Raw genomic sequence first — 16,528 nt, forward strand, 5'->3', positions numbered from 1 at the left:
GCAGGATGCTACCAGGGGTTGAGCTTCCTCTGGTCTCCTCTCCTCGTACCTCTGCTCCCTCTGTCTGCACCCAAAAGAAAAGACACACTGAGAAATCAGAGCCGGGTGGACTAGGTAGTTGAGTTTATTTGGGAGAAGGGAATTTCTCATATTTGTTCTTCCTCAGGGAGGGAGTCTTCAAACAATACCGAAGGGCACAGGAAAGTAGGGGGTCTGGAGGGAAGAGGGAGGGGCCACAGTCAGACAAAATGGCAACACACGATCACAGGCACTACCAACATCACAGACACAGCAGAGGGTACAGGATGGGGGCTCCAGACCCAGCCTCCAAGTATTCCGGGATAGATGGGAGTGTGGAGGGAGAGGGCAGAGAAAGGGGGAAGAGGGTGGGTCAGCCCCACAGATCTGTAGACTCTGTCCTCGGATCATCTAGCTGTCTCTTGAGAGGGGGTGAGCAAGGGGCATTTCTCTCTGGATTCCATCCCATACCCTCCAAACCACAATACTTGGCTTTTCCCAGGTTACCTCAATTCCCAGGGGGCCAGGAGTATTCTTCCTCCTACTTTAACAAACTTGTCTCTCAGCTCCTAACTGTGGCCTCCCATACCCTCTGCTCAAACCCCAGTCATTTGAAAACATTTTCTTTACTGGGCCATTACAGGAAGGGCCTCCCCTTCTGAAGCCATCATAGGTGCCTCATACTCTTCATATGCCTGTCTGGAATCCTGACCAGACCTCATCTCAAGCTTAGCTCATTCCTGAACCCCATTTCTGTCCTTGCTCAAGCTCTTTGGAATTAAACACAGACTCTTGCATGCTTCAAGACATACCCCTTCTAGAGATGCTTGTTCCAACCCAAACCAGCCCACTCTGGAGCCTATCGTGGGTTAAAGCCATGCCCCTCCTAGAACCACTCCCTCCAGTTTCTTCCAGCCCCATTCCAGAATGCTGTAGGACACCACTTCCCTTTTAGGCTCCATGTCCCGAGTGTCTGGAACTCAATTATCTGCTGACTAGTCCTCTCTATCCAGAGCTCCTCCCTTCTCACCTGCTTCACCCATATCCCCACCCAATCTGCTGTCTACTGGTTGGATTTCCATTCAAGCTTCTGTTCTGGCAATGCTGGAGGAACCAAGGCCAGACTTAGGAGGAGCAGAGGGAGAGAAGGAAGGGAAAAGTCTCAATGACCCTCTCCATGCAGCCAAGGTCTGGTTCCCTTCCTGTCCCCTTTCTAGAGCCCCCTTACCTCAAGGGACAGGGCTAGGGAACAGATAGGGGCTGAGGAATGCAAGGTCAGGGTAAGGGAGGAGCCCATTGAGGACTGGGCCCCTAGTGCAAGGAGGAGTGGGTAAGGGCAGGGCTCAGACAGATAAATAGATATTTATATATAATATAATATATATATAAACAGCAAAGACAGTTAGGGTCTCCTGGGTTGAGGGATGGAGACCTAGGATACGGGGATAGGAAGGGGGGCAGGCCTTCTCTTGAGCTCTTGCCCACCCATGGGGTCTTCGTGGGCTTCACTGACCTGTAGAGACAAAAGACACAGAAAGGAGAAGGAGTCCAGATGAGGGTAGTGCCCTCACAGATGAGGGTGATATCCCCAGGGAGGGGTTGGGCCACCACACTTTTTCTTCTGTCTGGCATGTTTTCTTCTCTAAGAGCTCTGGAGTCAGCCTCACCCTAGCTGCTCTCATTAGGATGATATTCCCAACCTTGCTCAAACTGGGTACCAAAGGAAACAATGGAGGTACCCTCTCCTAATCAAAACAGCCCATTAACCAGTACTGTTCTAGTTGTTGAAAATCAAAACAAGAAGCCCTATCTTTATGAGGCTTACATTATATCAGGGGAGACAGGCTTCACAAGAGGAACATGACATATTAGTGAACTGCCTAATATAAGATGATAATATGCCAAGCATGGTGGCGCATGCCTTTAATCTCAGCACTAAGGAGGCAGAGGCAGGGGGATCTCTGTGAGTGCAAGGACAGCCTGGTCTACAGAGTGAGTTCCAGGACAGCCAATGCTATGCAAAGACCCTGTCACCCAAAACCAAAAAATTCTGTAAGGAGGCTATTCAGGCTCCAAGTTAAGAGTGCTTGCTGCTCTTTCAGAGGACCCACATTTGACTCCCAGCACCCACTCTTGGGTGGGTCACAACCATTTGTAACTTCAGCTCCACAGACTCTGATCTTTCTCCTGGTCTCCAAGGGATGTTAAACTCACATGAACATATTCACACATATATACATAATTAAATAAAAATAAAATATTTTTTTAAAACGTGCTCTAAGTAATGTTTATATAGCATGAGTAAGTCTTGTTTATATCTCCAATCTAGTGGGGTACAGTCATGAACCGTAAGTTAGTAATTAAAAATTGTGATAAGTAAAAGCATAGGGTGTGGTGAGAAAGATAACAAGGGGGATTTGTTTCAGACAAATAATCACAGTTATGTAGTTGGTGATATATGGGTGGAGCCCATAATTTAAGAGTCAGAGGCACGAGGAAAACAAGTTTGAGGCCAGCCTGGGCTACATAGTGGGACCCTAGGTCAAACAAAAAGCAAAACAGGGAGGTGGAGGCAAGTTAGGAATTCAAGGTCTTCCTTAGCTAACACCATGAGCTCCAGGCCAGCATTAGCTTGTCATAAAAATAACATCAACAACACAGCAACAACAAAGTCGACTGTGGTGGTGTAGGCCTATGATCCCAGCCACATGGGAGGTGGAGATGAGAGAATTCCAAATTCAAAGACAGCCTGGGCTACGGAGTGAGTTCCAATTAAACCTGGGCAACTCAGTAAAACTCTGCCTCAAAATAAAAAGTAAAAAGAGGATGGTTATATAGTTGGGCGGTAGAGCACTTGCTTAGCATGCAGGAGACCTGAGCTCAGTTCTCAGTACTTGCTAAACAAAACAACTCCCCCAACCAACCAACAACCAATAAAAACAAAGGCTTCATTGAGTGAGTAGTGACCAAAGCAATGGCTAGGTAAAGGTGTGTGCATGTAAAATCCTAGTGGGGAAGCAAGTTCAAAGACCCTGGGGTAGAATTGGACCTGATACGGGCCTGTTTGACTGAACCAATGATGACAACACAGGCAGCGGGTCAGATTAAGTGTCTTGAGGGAAGAGGAAGTAGTGTGTTATATATGTGGGCCTTATGATCACTCTGAAAGATTTTTGTCTTTAAGTGAGATGTTACAACTGAATACAGGACGGCGATTTCTGAATTTAGGACAGTGGCCTAACAGAATACTTGTAGATGCCAGAGGTTAGAACAGGTTGTAAATGGGGTAGACTAAGCACTTGTGAAGAGGGAAGATGATTCTGAAAAATGGAAAGGCTGGAAATAGTTTGAAAGGAGGAGCCAACAGGTCAAGACTTTTTTTTTTGAGACATGGCCCTGAGTTACCTGGAAGTTTCTTTGTAAACCAGGCTAGTCTTGAATTTACAGAGCCCTGCTCGTCTCTGCCTCTCCAGTGCTGGGATTAAAGGTACTGGGACCACCACACCTGGCCAAGGACTTTTTGGTTAATTAAATATGGGATGCTTTAGAATACTCTCCAACCTGGTTCACCCACTACTAAATCTACTCCCACCTAGGTATTGCCACCTTCCTCTCTCTGAGACAGGATTTGGCTATATAGACCAAGCAGGATTTGAGAATTTGCAATCCCTGTGCCCCAGCTTCTTAAATGCTGGGATTATATATGTGCTCCATCATGGCAGCCATTCATTTCTTTTAAGGCTCAACAAGAATGTATACAAGGCCCCTGCCCCTCCCTTTTCCTCATTTGAAATTCCACACCATCTCTTTCATTACAAGAGTTAAGGAAGTCAGGCGTTGGTGGCACAGGCCTTTAATCCCAGCACTCGAGAAGATCTGTTTGTTCCAGGCCAGCCTGGTCTAAAGCGTGAGTTCCAGGACAGGCTCCAAAACAATACAGAGAAATCCTGTCTCCAAAAACAAAAACAAACAAACAAACAAAAAAAGAGTTATGGAGAGGTGGTAGCAGCAGATCTACATCCTGCTCCTGCAATGGTGACCCTCAAAACGCACCTTTCCCGGTCTATTGGCTTTAGCTCCTATTGTTTTAGCAATCATTTCGAAGTCCCACCTCCCCTTCCTGAAAACTACACTACTTCGGTGATTCTCCCCTGCGCAAGTGCTCTTACACTCCATTCATTGGTTACTCTGAGCACTACTCCTGCCCCTTCCTTCTTCTGCTTTCCACTCATTGGCTAGTTTTTCCGGGTTCAATTTTTTTTTTGTAGTTCTGCCTGTCTATTAGTTCCTTCAAACTTCACTTGTACCTCCCCGCTGCATCCTCCCATCCATCACTCACCAGATTACATCTGATTGGAGAAGGAGGTGGGCGCTCCCTGCGGGCCATAGCCTTGTTGCCCGTAGTCGCCCTGAGGCCCATAGCCACCGCCACCGCCACCCGCTGGCTGCCCGTAGTCGGGTTGGTAGCCACCCTGAGGCCCATAGGAGTCTTGGGGCCCATATCCTCCGGGTCCCTGTCCGTAGCCAGCATCGCCGTAGGCGTCCCCAGGTGCTGGTTGCTTTTCCGGGGCGCCTGGCGGTGCGCGCATGAACGGGGCGGCCCAGCCAGTCTCTTTGAACACGAACCATAGGTTGCCAACCCAGAGCACCAGGTTCAGGAAGCCAAACACCTGCAGGGAGACAAAACCAAGCTGTTGTCTCTTACCTTGCCTTGGCTGCCCGGGGACTTTAAGTCTGAGCGAACAGGAATGCGCATTTTTTAGGGCATAAATTCATGGGTCTCTGTGACTACTGATGTACAGAAAAATTTGGGTCTGGGGCAGTTGTTAGGATTCACACACAAGTTATTTATTGATCCTGAAGGCCCACGCCTGTAATCCCGGGGAGCGGGAGGCAGGACAACCAATGCAAGGCTAGCTTTAGCTCCATAGTTTGAGGCCAGCCTGGGCTATATGAAAATCAGTCTCAAACTAGTTTTTTGGGCAGGGAGTGGTGGTGCAACGCTTTTAATCCAAGTACTCAGGAGGCAGAGGCAGGTGGATGTCTGTGAGTTTGAGGCTAGCCTGGTCTACAGAGTGAGTTCTAGGACAGCTATGTAGATAGACCCTGTCTCTAAAGAAAAAAAAAACATAATTTAAAAAATGTATTTAAGTATGCACTTATTAAGCATACATGTTTATACATGTATAAAATATAATAAATTTGTAATATATAAGTACACATTTAAAAGAAATATACATCACTAATTGTATATGTACTCATGTATATACAAATTAGCATAGGTAGATATGTATAAAACTTTGAAATGTACATATATATATAATTCATATGTATATATGAATTTTTTTTTTTCTTGAAAGGGTCTCTGTTTAGTCCTGGCTGTCCTGGAACTTGTTATGTAGATCAGGCGGGTCTTGAATTCTGAGATTGACTTGCCTCTGTCTTCCAAGTGCTTCTTGTGGTTGTTGAGACAGGGTTTTACTGAGTAGCCTGGCAGCCTTGGAACTCACTATGTAGACCAGACTGGCCTCTACTTCCCAAGTGATAGGGTTAAAAGGTTCTAGGAATTGAACTCCCATCCTCAGTAAAAACAGTAAGTGCTCTTAACCATTAAGCCATTTCTCTGGGCCATGTTTTCTTTTACGTTTTCAACAACTTTTCTTGGCTTTATGATTTATTAACTATTTATAGTGTGTGTGTGCGTGCGTGTGTGTGTGTGTGTGTTTGTGTGTGCACTTGCGCTTGATAGTGCAGTAGACATGTGGAGGTCTAACGCTTGTTTGATTTATATTTGTTTTTGAGACCGGATCTTGTCATTTATCCCAGGATGGCTTGGAGCTCATTATGTAGGGCAGTCTGGCTTTAGCTTTGGGGATGGAGTAATGGCTCAGAGGTTAAGCGGATCTAGGCTCCTAGGCTCGGTTTGATTTCCAGGACCCACGTGGTGGCGCACAAATACCTGAAACTCCAGTTTCAGGATATCCTCTCCCTCTCCCTCCCTCTCTCTCTTTGGGACAGGGTTTCTCTATGGCTTTGGAGGCTGTCCTGGAACTAGCTCTGTAAACCAGGCTGGTCTTGAACTCACAGAGGTCCACCTGCTTCCAGAGTGCTGGGATCTAAAGGTGTGCACCACCAACACCCGCCTTCCTCTTCTTTTTAAAGCGGTTTTGAGACAAGGTCTCACTATGTTGTTTGGTTTTTTTTCTGAGGCAGGGTTTCTCTGTGTAGCCCTGGCTATCCTGGAACTCACTCTGTAGACAAGCCTGTCCTCAAACTCACAGAGATCCACCTGCCTCTGCCTCCTGAGTGCTGGGATTAAAGGTATATTGTACCATGCTCTTAATTAAAAATAAGTATATAGAACATATAAAATATTAAAAAACAAAATGCTATATGACATTTACTGTATGCCACATTCCCCTTCTTAGCACCTAACATGTTATTAGTTCACTTAAGTTCCAAGTGTGGACAGGAAGTAAAACTTACATCTTACTTTATTCTTTTTTTGAGACAGTCTTGAAATGTTGTCCATGCTGGCCTAGAACTCCTGGGCTGAAGTGTCCAGTCTTCTTCTGCCTCTACTTTTCTAGTAGCTGAGACTACAGACTTGTACCATTATACCCAGTTGATATCCCCATTTTATTTATTTGTAGTTTCTTTTTCTTTTCTTTCTTTCTTTCTTTCTTTTTGGAGACAAGATCTTACTCTGTAGCCTAGGATGTTCTGGAACTCAATATATAGCCCAGAGTATCAAACTCTTAGCAGTCTTCCTGTCCTAGCCTCCCAAGTGCTAGAATTACAGGCATGTGCCACCACACTTGGGTTGATATCTCCATTTTATTTTCCTTTTTAAAAAGCTTTTAAGTTTCATTTAGGCATGTAAGTGTTTTGCCCACATGTGTATTTGTATCACTAGCATGTGGAGTCCTCGAGATCATCAGAAAAGGGTACAAATCCCTTGGAACTGGAATTATGGAGGGTTCGGAGCCAATGAATGGGTTCTAGGAACTGAACCTGGGGTCCTCTGCAAGAACCCCCTGTTCCCCTTCCCAAAGACAGAGTTTCCCTGTGTAACAGTCCTGGCTGTCCTGGAACTCACTCTGTAGGCCAAGCTGGTCTTGAACTCATAGAGGTCCACCTACCTCTCCCTCCTGAGCTGGGACTAAAGGTGTATGCCACTACTGTGTGGCTGAGCAGCAAGTGCTCTTAACCACTGAGCCATCTCTACAGTCCTTGATATGTCCATTTTATTTATTTAAATTAATTAATTAAAAATTATGTGTATTTGTGTTTTGCCTGCATGTATGTGAGTGTGAGGGTGTTGGATGCCCGAAACTAACTGGAGTTACAAACAGTTGTGAACTACCATGTGGGTGCTGGGAGTTGAATCCAGTTCCTCTGGAAGGGCAGTCAGTGTTCTTAACCACTGAGCCATCTCTTCAGCACTGATATGTCCTTTTTTTTTTTTTTTTTTTTTTTTTTTTTTTTTTGAGACAGGGTTTCTTTGTGGCTTTGGAGCCTGACCTGGAACTCACTCTGTAGATGAGGCTGGCTTCAAACTCACAGAGATCAGCTTGCTTCTACCTTTTAAGTGCTGGGATTAAAGGTGTGAGCCACCACTGCCTGGCTCTGATGTGTCCATTTTAAAGTCAAGTGCAGAGAGGCTAAATTCCCCAATATAACACAGTCACCAAGTGGCAGTGATATAGCATGAAATCTTGTTTCAGGTTCTTTCCTAAGAACGTTATGTGCTATGAACATGGTGAGTACTTAACTTTGGGAGCAGGATCTATCATTAGCCTTCCATTACATGCTCAAAATGATCCCCAAGAGGCTTGTCTCTATCTATAGGTCACAGAACTTGCAAATGACAGTATCTATGTTCAGACTGATTGAAGCCAGTAGGGGGCGTCCAAGTAGGGAAATATAGTCAATATGGCCTTTTTGCTTGCACTTACAGAAACAAGTCCTAAGAAGATATGGAATTTCAGGAGTTTTGACCTTACTGGGCTGGGTCCAGGTATCCTGGCCTAATCTGAAAGTCCTCATGTTCCCCCCTATTTGGGACAGTGTATGGTATCCTACTGGTTATAATTCCCCAGCCTTCTTTGGATGGCATGGCTCCTCCTGGTAGCCCCCATGGACCTCCTGACTCTCATTCTCTATCTCCACCATTTCTCATGCCAGACTACATCTCCCAGTTTTGCTCTTCCATCCCAGCCAGCTTCCCAGGGCTTACCACTGAGGTGTTGAGTCCTGAAGTCACAGGGTCGCTCAGTTCCTTGCATGTGTTCCCTGTCTGCTGGCACACAGGCATCTGCTTGATAATGGTCTCTGGGTCCGTTGCCATCTTCACATCAGACAGGCCTTTGGCCCAAGCAGATGAGCTAACTAGCCACATGAAGGCGAACACTGCCGTGGCCAGAAAGTCCTAGGCAGGGGCGAGGAAGACATCACTGTGAATGGGCTGCTTCGTGTTGAGCCCCCAGCCCTTTTCCCATCACAAGCTTTTGTGGGAGGGGTCCTCTAGAAGAGGCCTGCCTCACTTTTGCCTTTGCAGCCCTGAAGCTCACAGTAGATTCACTTAGAGCTCAGCTTGAGCTCCCGTGAGTGTATACGATAGAGGGTGTGGGAGTGTGCTACTGTTGTGTGGGTGCGGATGTTGAGGGAGGAACTAACACTGTGGGATGTTTCCGAATCTGTGAGAAGTGTGTCTTACCACTTTTATTTGCATGTGGGAATATGTGTCATTTTATGTCTGGGATGAGGGTGTGAGAATATCTCTGTGTAGGAAATCAGTGTCTGTGTGGCAGGGTGACATGCATGCCTGTCACAGTGAACCTCAGTACTCCTTCCTTTGATCTAGTCTATGTGGTTATGTGAGAGGTAGTAGGGTCAGGTTGTGGGCCCGTCTGGCATTCTGTGTGGGCTGTGAGGATGTTCCTATGACTCTATGACTTCTCAAGCCAGACACCCGATGTAGAGTCATGGAGACAGCAGCATCAACAGCAGTGTTGGTCTGCTTGGGTATGGGCCTGCCTTGGAGTTGGTTTGGTCTGTGAACCAAATGAGCTTCGTCGCTACAGCCTCATGTCAACGCATGCAATCAGCTGTGGGAACTCACCATCATGGGTCCTTTGTTGTTCTCTCGGTACTTGTTCTGCAGGAAGATGTAGGTGGCCAGGGCCCCCATGGAGTAGAGGAAGGCAAACACAGCAATGGTGACGAAGAATTCAGCTGATGAGGAGTAGTCCCCAACTAGGAAGACCTTGGTGGTACGCCCTTGGCAGTTGGGAGCATCAAAGTACACTTGGTGCAGCCTGCAGAGAGAGAGAGAGAGAGAGAGAGAGAGAGAGAGAGAGAGAGAGAGAGAGAGAGAGAGAGAGGTGTAGGTGTGGTGTGGACTCTAAGAATCCCTTTCTTACCTTCCCAGCTGAGGGTCTCCCAGGTTGTTTTGAGGTCCCAGGAAGAGGAGGAAATGGCCAGGCACTGAGCACTTGCTATGCACCACTGCTTTCTGAAAGCATTCTGCTTCTGAGTTCATTCTAGAATGTGCCAGGTATCATATATTTCCGCCCTAGGGTCTTTGCACTGGCTGTTCTCTTTAACAGGGATGCTTTCCTCTTATTATTTCTCAGCCTTTTGGCTAAGATCAAGTGGAGGAATGCTCTATTTTAAGATAGCTTCAAGTCTTCTTCCAGCTCCTTCAAACTTTGTGTAAGGATCGCCTTCTCATTAAAGACTTCCTGGATCTCACTTTAAAAACTTTGTTATGCTGATAACTGGATATAGGACCTTGTGCATGTCTGTGTTTGTGTGTGTGAACGTGCATGGGTGTGCAGGTACACATTTGTTGGTGTGTATGCAGTTGCGTGTGTTGTTCCTCAGGTACCATCCCCCCTCTTTTTGAAATAGGGTCTTTCTCTGGCTTGGAACTTGCCAATTACTGGAAGCTGGCTGGCCATGGAGTGCCCGGGATTCCAGCATAAACTACCGTGCTGGGCTTTGTTTAATGTCCGTCGTGGGGGTCAAGCACAAGTCCTCAGGCCCGTAGAGCAAGCACTTTACTGATGGGGCTATCTCCCTTGCCCTCAGTTTTGCTTTTTCACCTTGAATTTTTCCATGTAACTGTGAGGGGGAGGGCTTATTCCTCTTTTCATTTACTGAAAGATCTCAAGGTCTTGAACAGTGCTGGCGTCTATTGGGTTCTCAAGCAGTGTTTTTAGCTTGAAACACACAGAGATGGGCACAGCCTTATGAGAGTGCATTTGGAAGGACAGAGCTCCTGTATGAATCCTATCTCCTCCTAAATCATGTTGACTCTTTTCTTTTTAGAGACTCTTTTTAGGTCCCTGAGATTTAAAAAAAAAATGTATGCGTGGCAGAGAAGCCAAACAGTTATGAAATAGGAAAAGACAGAAGGGTATAAGGAACAGGATGTGTGAAGGGCAGTGTGGGAATGTACTCTGGCCTTCTCTGCGCTGTGAAGGGAAGAGCGTCATGTGTTGGAAGAATAGAACTGAACTAGGGGCCCACAGCTCTGGCCTCAGGTTGGAGATGGGATCCTAAGACTGAACGAATATGATGTCCTTGTATAGCAGAAGTCCTGAGCATGGAAGGTGCTGGGGGTGTTCATGGAGGGCTTCTAGGGCCTTTAGAGGATTCCCAAAAGGTTGGCTCTTATGCTGCCGACTGCCTCCTCCCCCCACACTCTGTGTGTGCGCGTGAGTGTGTGTGTGTGAGCGTGCGCGTGAGTGTGTGCATGTGTGTGTGTGCGTGTGCATGTGTGTGTGTCTCCTCCTCCTCCAAGGCACTGGGGATAGAACCTAGGGCATGCTAGACAAGTGGTTTTGCCACTGAGCACCCTCCAGCTCCCAAACTTTTCTCCTTACCTTATGTGAACCTGGGTACCCCTGGCTCCTCGCTCTCAAGCCATGCTCCTCTACCGTCTCCTGTTTCTATCATTGCTCAGGGCCTGAGCTGCCTTCCCTCTCCTGACTGTGTGATCTCTTCGGCCTCCATTTACCTTTAGTGTCCCCAAACTTCCAGCTTCCAACTCTTTTTCAAGTTCCTAAATCTGATTGCTTACACTTAACAAGCACGTGCAGAGCACTCTTTGGTCCCAGACACTGCACTGGGTGCTTTACAAGTATCGACTTAGTGAAGATGTCCCATCACCTTGTGGAGCACTAGTATTATCTCTATTTACAGATGAGGACGTTGAGACTAAAGCTGTTCTATGATTTAGTTCAGTAGTCAAGGAAAGCTAAGTGAAACTGTCGGTCTGCCTCTCCATCCTTAAGAAGAAGCAGCTGTTCCAGCTTGTCCTTACTCATGTACACCTAGCACTTAGTACAGGGCCTGCTAAATGTTCAGGACTCAGTAAATGTCAGGACCTTATACTTTGGTCCCATGGTTTCCCATATCTATCCAGCAGAACCCCTGCATGAGGCTATTGTTCTAGTATTTAGCTGCATCTGCAGTTACCCTCTTTTGTTTGTTCTAATGTAGAGCCACGAGGACTAGGAACTTGGTCTCCTTTACTCACTCTTAAACCCTAGCACTCTGAGAAGCTAATAATGTCAACTAACATTATTTTAAAACATGTCTTTTAAAAACTGTATCTGGTGTGTTTATGTCTGTGTGTATGTAGGAGTATGTGTGCCATGTGTGGAGGTCAGAGAACAATTTTCAGGGAGTCTGTTCTTTATTCCTACCACGTGTGACTTAGGATTCGAACTCAAGTTGTCAGACTTAATGACCAGTGCCTTTATCTGCTGACCCATTGCACTCCCCTTATTTTGAGACAAGATCTCACTTTGTATGTGAGGGTGGCCTGGAACTCACCACAATCTTTCTGGCATTGCCTCCCAAGTGCTGGGAGTTTGCCTCCATACCCAGCAACTAATATTAATTGAGCATTTACTGCATTTAAGTGTACATCTGTGTGCGTGCACACATGCATCTCTCTCTGTCTTTCTCTCTCTCTCTGTAACCCAGGGCCTTACCAATGCTGTGCAAGCCCTCTGCCACTGTACTACAGCCCTGCTTATGGATCTTATTTATTTCCCTTCTTCTATTCCCCTCTTTTGCCAGAATATAGCTAGAGAGGGTGACACCCCGTGTCTGTCTTGCACACCACATTGCCATAGAGATCTAGAGCAGTGTCAGTTACCCAGCAGGTGTTCAGTGCTCGGGCATTGATCCCAGTAGCTGTAGCCTCAAAGATGTGAGCTCTGCAAAGGTCATGGGAAAGGCTTGCTTAGACCCACCCTCACCCTGCCCCTGCCTCTCCCAGGCCTCAGGGTACCAGGGCAGGGGCACACCTGAAGGGGTACTCAAATTCAACTTTGATGTTGAGGGCACTCTCCGTCTTGTTGGCACAGTCCACGCTCAGCCGAAGCTCTCCGTTGTAGCTGCCACATGTAGCAAAGGCGAAGATGGCAAAGACCTTGGGTAGGAGGAAGGTGGATGGCTGTAGTGAGCCTGTATGCATGTGGGAGGGAGTGCCCTCCTCTGGACAGATTGAGGGGGGCAGCAGAGACAGCAGCAGATGGAGAAGTCCCCACCCCGCCCCCCTAATCAGGGCTCACCGGGTCCTAGCACAAGCTGATTACAGGGGTGTGGCTGTTTCTCTCCTTGTGTGTTTTTACCTCTAAGGTGTTCTGGCTTCCCCTCCCCTCCCCTCTCCCCCCTTCTTTTTCTCTCCTGTCATCTCCCCTTTCTCCTCTTGTGTCATTCACTGTATCTGTCTTTGCAACCCCCTCTCAGTATCTCCCTGTTTCTATACATGCCCCCCCCATCATCTTGTTTTTTCTGTCTGTGTGAGAGTATGTCTCTGCACGCTTGTTTCTTGGTGTGCTTGTCTGTTCTGCTCTGCCTCTCACAAGGTCTCCCTTGTGCCTATTTCTGTACGTTGCTTTTTTTTTTTTAATCTCTTTTGGGTGTCACTTTATCTGTGTGTCTTTCTCTCCCCTGCCACATTTTCCTGCTTCACACCCAGTTCTCTGGTTCTTATCTCTTTTTCTCAGCATTTCCATCGCTGTCTCTACCAATCTCTGCCTCTCATTCTGTCTCTCTGTCTCCTTCACTGTCTGGATTTTTCTGGTTTTGCATCTCTCTCTCTCTCTTCTCTCTGAGCAGTCGCTTCAAGCTCCACCTCCCATCCCTCCCTCCTTTACTTTAAGAGAAGAGGTAGGACGTCACAATCTGTCACTCCACAACAGGGGTACCCTCGGCCTTATGTGACGTCATAGCCTATCTGTTCCCTGTCCTCAAACCTCTGGGACCTTACTCTGCAGCCCAATTCCCTCATCTCCTTCCACTCCAGTCCTTTTCTGGTTCCCTGACCCTCCTACATCCCTGCTCTTCTGGACCCCATTACCATCCCACGACCCAGACCACACTCACCCACTGCAGCACCTTCACGAAGCCAAGGGGCTCCTTGACCACTCGGAACTGACCCCCAGCCACCAGCTGATGAGAGAAACAGTGGGGAGGGGGAAGGGTTATGGGGAATAGAGATGGAGGTGAGGGGTCAGGCTGCCAGGCAATGATCCCTGGGGATAGGGCATGTGACCCCTGGGAGTAAGTGACTTATGGAGAGGGAGCGAGGAGGAGAAATGATAATTTGTGGAAGGAGTAAACACCAGGGTCTCAGACAAACCCCCAGGGTTCAGGAGTGGTGAAGTGTGAGGTGATGAGTCACGTGTCAGAGGAGGCTGGGTGTAGAAAATAGATGGGGTCCAGACTAGTTAGAGAAGGAAGGTCTGACCTGCTTAAAGGTGACTCAGATAGGGAAAAAGGTTGAGTGGAAGAAGATGGGGTTCATTAGAGTGGGGGAGGGGGCACTGAGAAATGAAGGTGAGTCACAACATCATTGGGGAGAGGTCTGCAGTGGTAAAGGTGAGTCAGATGATGGTGGTTGTGTCTGAGGAGATGTGGGTGGGGAGGGGTCGCTATTGGTTAGGGAGGAAGCAGATTCTGAGGTGATGAAGTAGAGGGAGATGGCGGAGATGGTCTGGAATGATTAAGGTGGAAGAGAGCTAGGGTATGGATTCACTGGATATGCGCTGGGAATGCGAAGCCTGGGGGCTTTGGAGAGGCAAAATCGGATCGTCCCCCTAGATCTGCTCTGGGGGAAAGGGTGGTCATCTACCCGGAGTGAAATCTCTAGGAGGGGCGGGTGCCAGCCCTCCCCCACCCCACCCCCACACCTTCTGTCGCTCTATTTCCTAGCTCATCTGCAGCCCCCCCAAGTCTTTTTTTCTCTCTCATTCTCCCCTCCCCTGCCCCTTTGCCCTCTTCCTAGACCCAAGCTCCCATCTTTCTCCCCGCCAGATCGACAGTTCTTGTGGGGCTCTAGCGGCCCCCTCTGCGGCAGTGAGGACAGTCCTCGATGCGGCAAAGAGCGCATTCGTTTTCTCCACCTTCCTCCCTCCCTTTGCCTGCTGCAGAATCCCCGGCCCCAGCCCCAAACCCCAGCCCCAGTGACCGTATCTCCGCTACCCTGGCCACCACCTCTCAGGTGGTAGGGCTAAAGCCACCCAGGTTCCCTCAAGCGCCGGGCTCTGTCCACGGTGCTGGAGCGCGTACCTGATTCACCACGTCCATGTCTGCCAGTAGCAGCATCAGCAATGCAGGGGGCGGAAGGTGCCTGCTAGCAAGGGCGGGCGCGGGGCGCGGCGGGGGCGGCGCGCGATCGTCGGAACAGCCCAGTCGGCGGCAGCCCCGCCCCTTGCATCCTGTCTCTTTTTCCTGTGAGCGCCTGCGCATCAGGGCATCTCCCCCCCCCAACCCCAAGCTTGCCTGCAGCCATTCCATTCTAAGTCTAGAGTCTGTAAATTTTAAGAGTGTAGGGTCCTTTCAGAAGGTAGCTGTCTGGGGATAGAGGACCGCTCAGTTCTACGATATTTTGCCAAGCCAGGTGCTGTGTTTGTTACATGTGTTCACTCATTTAATCCCTATATAGCAGTGACTATTAGTCCTGTTTTTACAGATGAGGAAAATGAGTCTCCAGAGAGATTAAGTGACTTGTACAAGGTCACACAGCTAGCAATCGTCAATGCTCAGAGTCTCTGTAGTTTAAACGAATCCATAGTTTAAAAGACAGTTCAACAATTCCTTTTGGAAAATCTGCGTTTTAAAACACATCCCCAAACTCTAACCACCTCAATTTTTCTTTTCATCTTGGTCAAATAATTGCCTAATCTAAATCTGTACTTCATCTTCTGTTTATTCCTTGGCCCTCTCTTTTAATACATGTATTGATTGTGTGTTAGCCCTTTTTCTTTTAAAACTACATTTATTTAGTATGGAGAGAGAGATGAAGGGAGGGAAGGAAGGGGGGCACTATAGTACAGATGTGGAGATGAAAGGACGACCTGCCAGAGTAGGTTGTCTTTTCACTATGTGGGTCCTCCATCTCTTAATGGACTACCCTCTTTCATGATACTAAAACTAGGTTGACCAAGGACAGTGATGATTGCCATGTTACAAATCTAAGAGATAACATACAGTTGAGGTTAAGATGGTCAACCCCACATTAAAAATGCACATAAAAAGCACTAAGATACTAAGTACTAACCTATGAGTGCATCATCTTACACAAGTAATAAAAGATAATGGAGAACACTGTCAGCATGGCAAAGAACATCATTTTATACCTTTCTGTATGCTTGAATTCCAAAACTTTTTGTATGGATATCATTTATTTATTTTTTGAGATAGGAGTTCATATAGCCCAGGTTAGCCTTGAACTTCATGTGCAGCTGAGGATGACCTTAAATTCCTTATCCTCTTTCCTCTGCTTCCAAGATTCTGGAATTGTAGGCATATATAACATGATTCTAGCCCTGCCTTTTTTTGTTTGTTTTGTTTTTGTTTTTTCCAGACAGGGTTTCTCTGTGTAACAGTCCTGGCCATCAATCTGTAGACCAGACTGGCATTGAATTCAGCGATCCTCCTGCCCATGTCTCCCAAGTGCTAGGATTAAAGGCCATGTACTACCACAGCTAGGCTAGCTCTAGCTTTTATACCTGTTTTTTTTTTTTTTTTTGAGACAGGGGTTCTCTGTGTAGCTTTGGAGTCTGTCCTGGAATTCATGAAGATCTGCCTGCCTCTGCCTCCTGAGTGCTTGTATTATAGGTGTGCACCACCATGCCTGGCCCCTATATTTATTTTTAAAAACACATGTAAAAGATGCTTCCCAGTTGTTTGAGTTTGGCTCTCAGTTGTTTGAATATCATTTCTAATATTTACTCCCATTTGACCTTACACAGTAAATGTTTTAAAATGTTATATGTAGGGTTGTCATATTGATTAAAAAAGATAATCAACTCTAATGCACTTAGTACAGTGATCAAGACATGCTTCATCTGACTCCTTTTTTTGTTTTGTTTGTTTGTTTTGTTTTTTCGAGACAGGGTTTCTCTGTAGCTTTGGAGCCTGTCCTGGGCTAGCTCTGTAGACCAGGCTGGACTCGAACTCACAGAGATCCACCTGCTTCTGC

General features: G+C 47.1%; 1 protein-coding gene across 1 annotated transcript; it reads right to left on the reverse strand.

The window, feature by feature from the left end:
* Positions 1-101: 101 nt before the first annotated feature.
* Positions 102-14,716, reverse strand: Syp (synaptophysin). Its single transcript, XM_051179383.1, has 7 exons — positions 14,614-14,716; positions 13,429-13,494; positions 12,345-12,469; positions 9,143-9,338; positions 8,258-8,449; positions 4,358-4,688; positions 102-1,531 (listed from the first exon to the last, which is right to left on the reverse strand). Exons 1-6 carry the CDS (start codon positions 14,647-14,649, stop codon positions 4,362-4,364), a joined length of 942 nt encoding a protein of 313 aa, XP_051035340.1. The 5' UTR covers positions 14,650-14,716; the 3' UTR covers positions 102-1,531; positions 4,358-4,361.
* Between the last annotated feature and the right edge of the window lie 1,812 nt (positions 14,717-16,528).

The sequence above is a fragment of the Phodopus roborovskii genome, unplaced genomic scaffold (assembly GCF_943737965.1).
Source record: "Phodopus roborovskii unplaced genomic scaffold, PHOROB, whole genome shotgun sequence".
NCBI classification, from domain to species: Eukaryota; Metazoa; Chordata; class Mammalia; order Rodentia; family Cricetidae; genus Phodopus; species Phodopus roborovskii.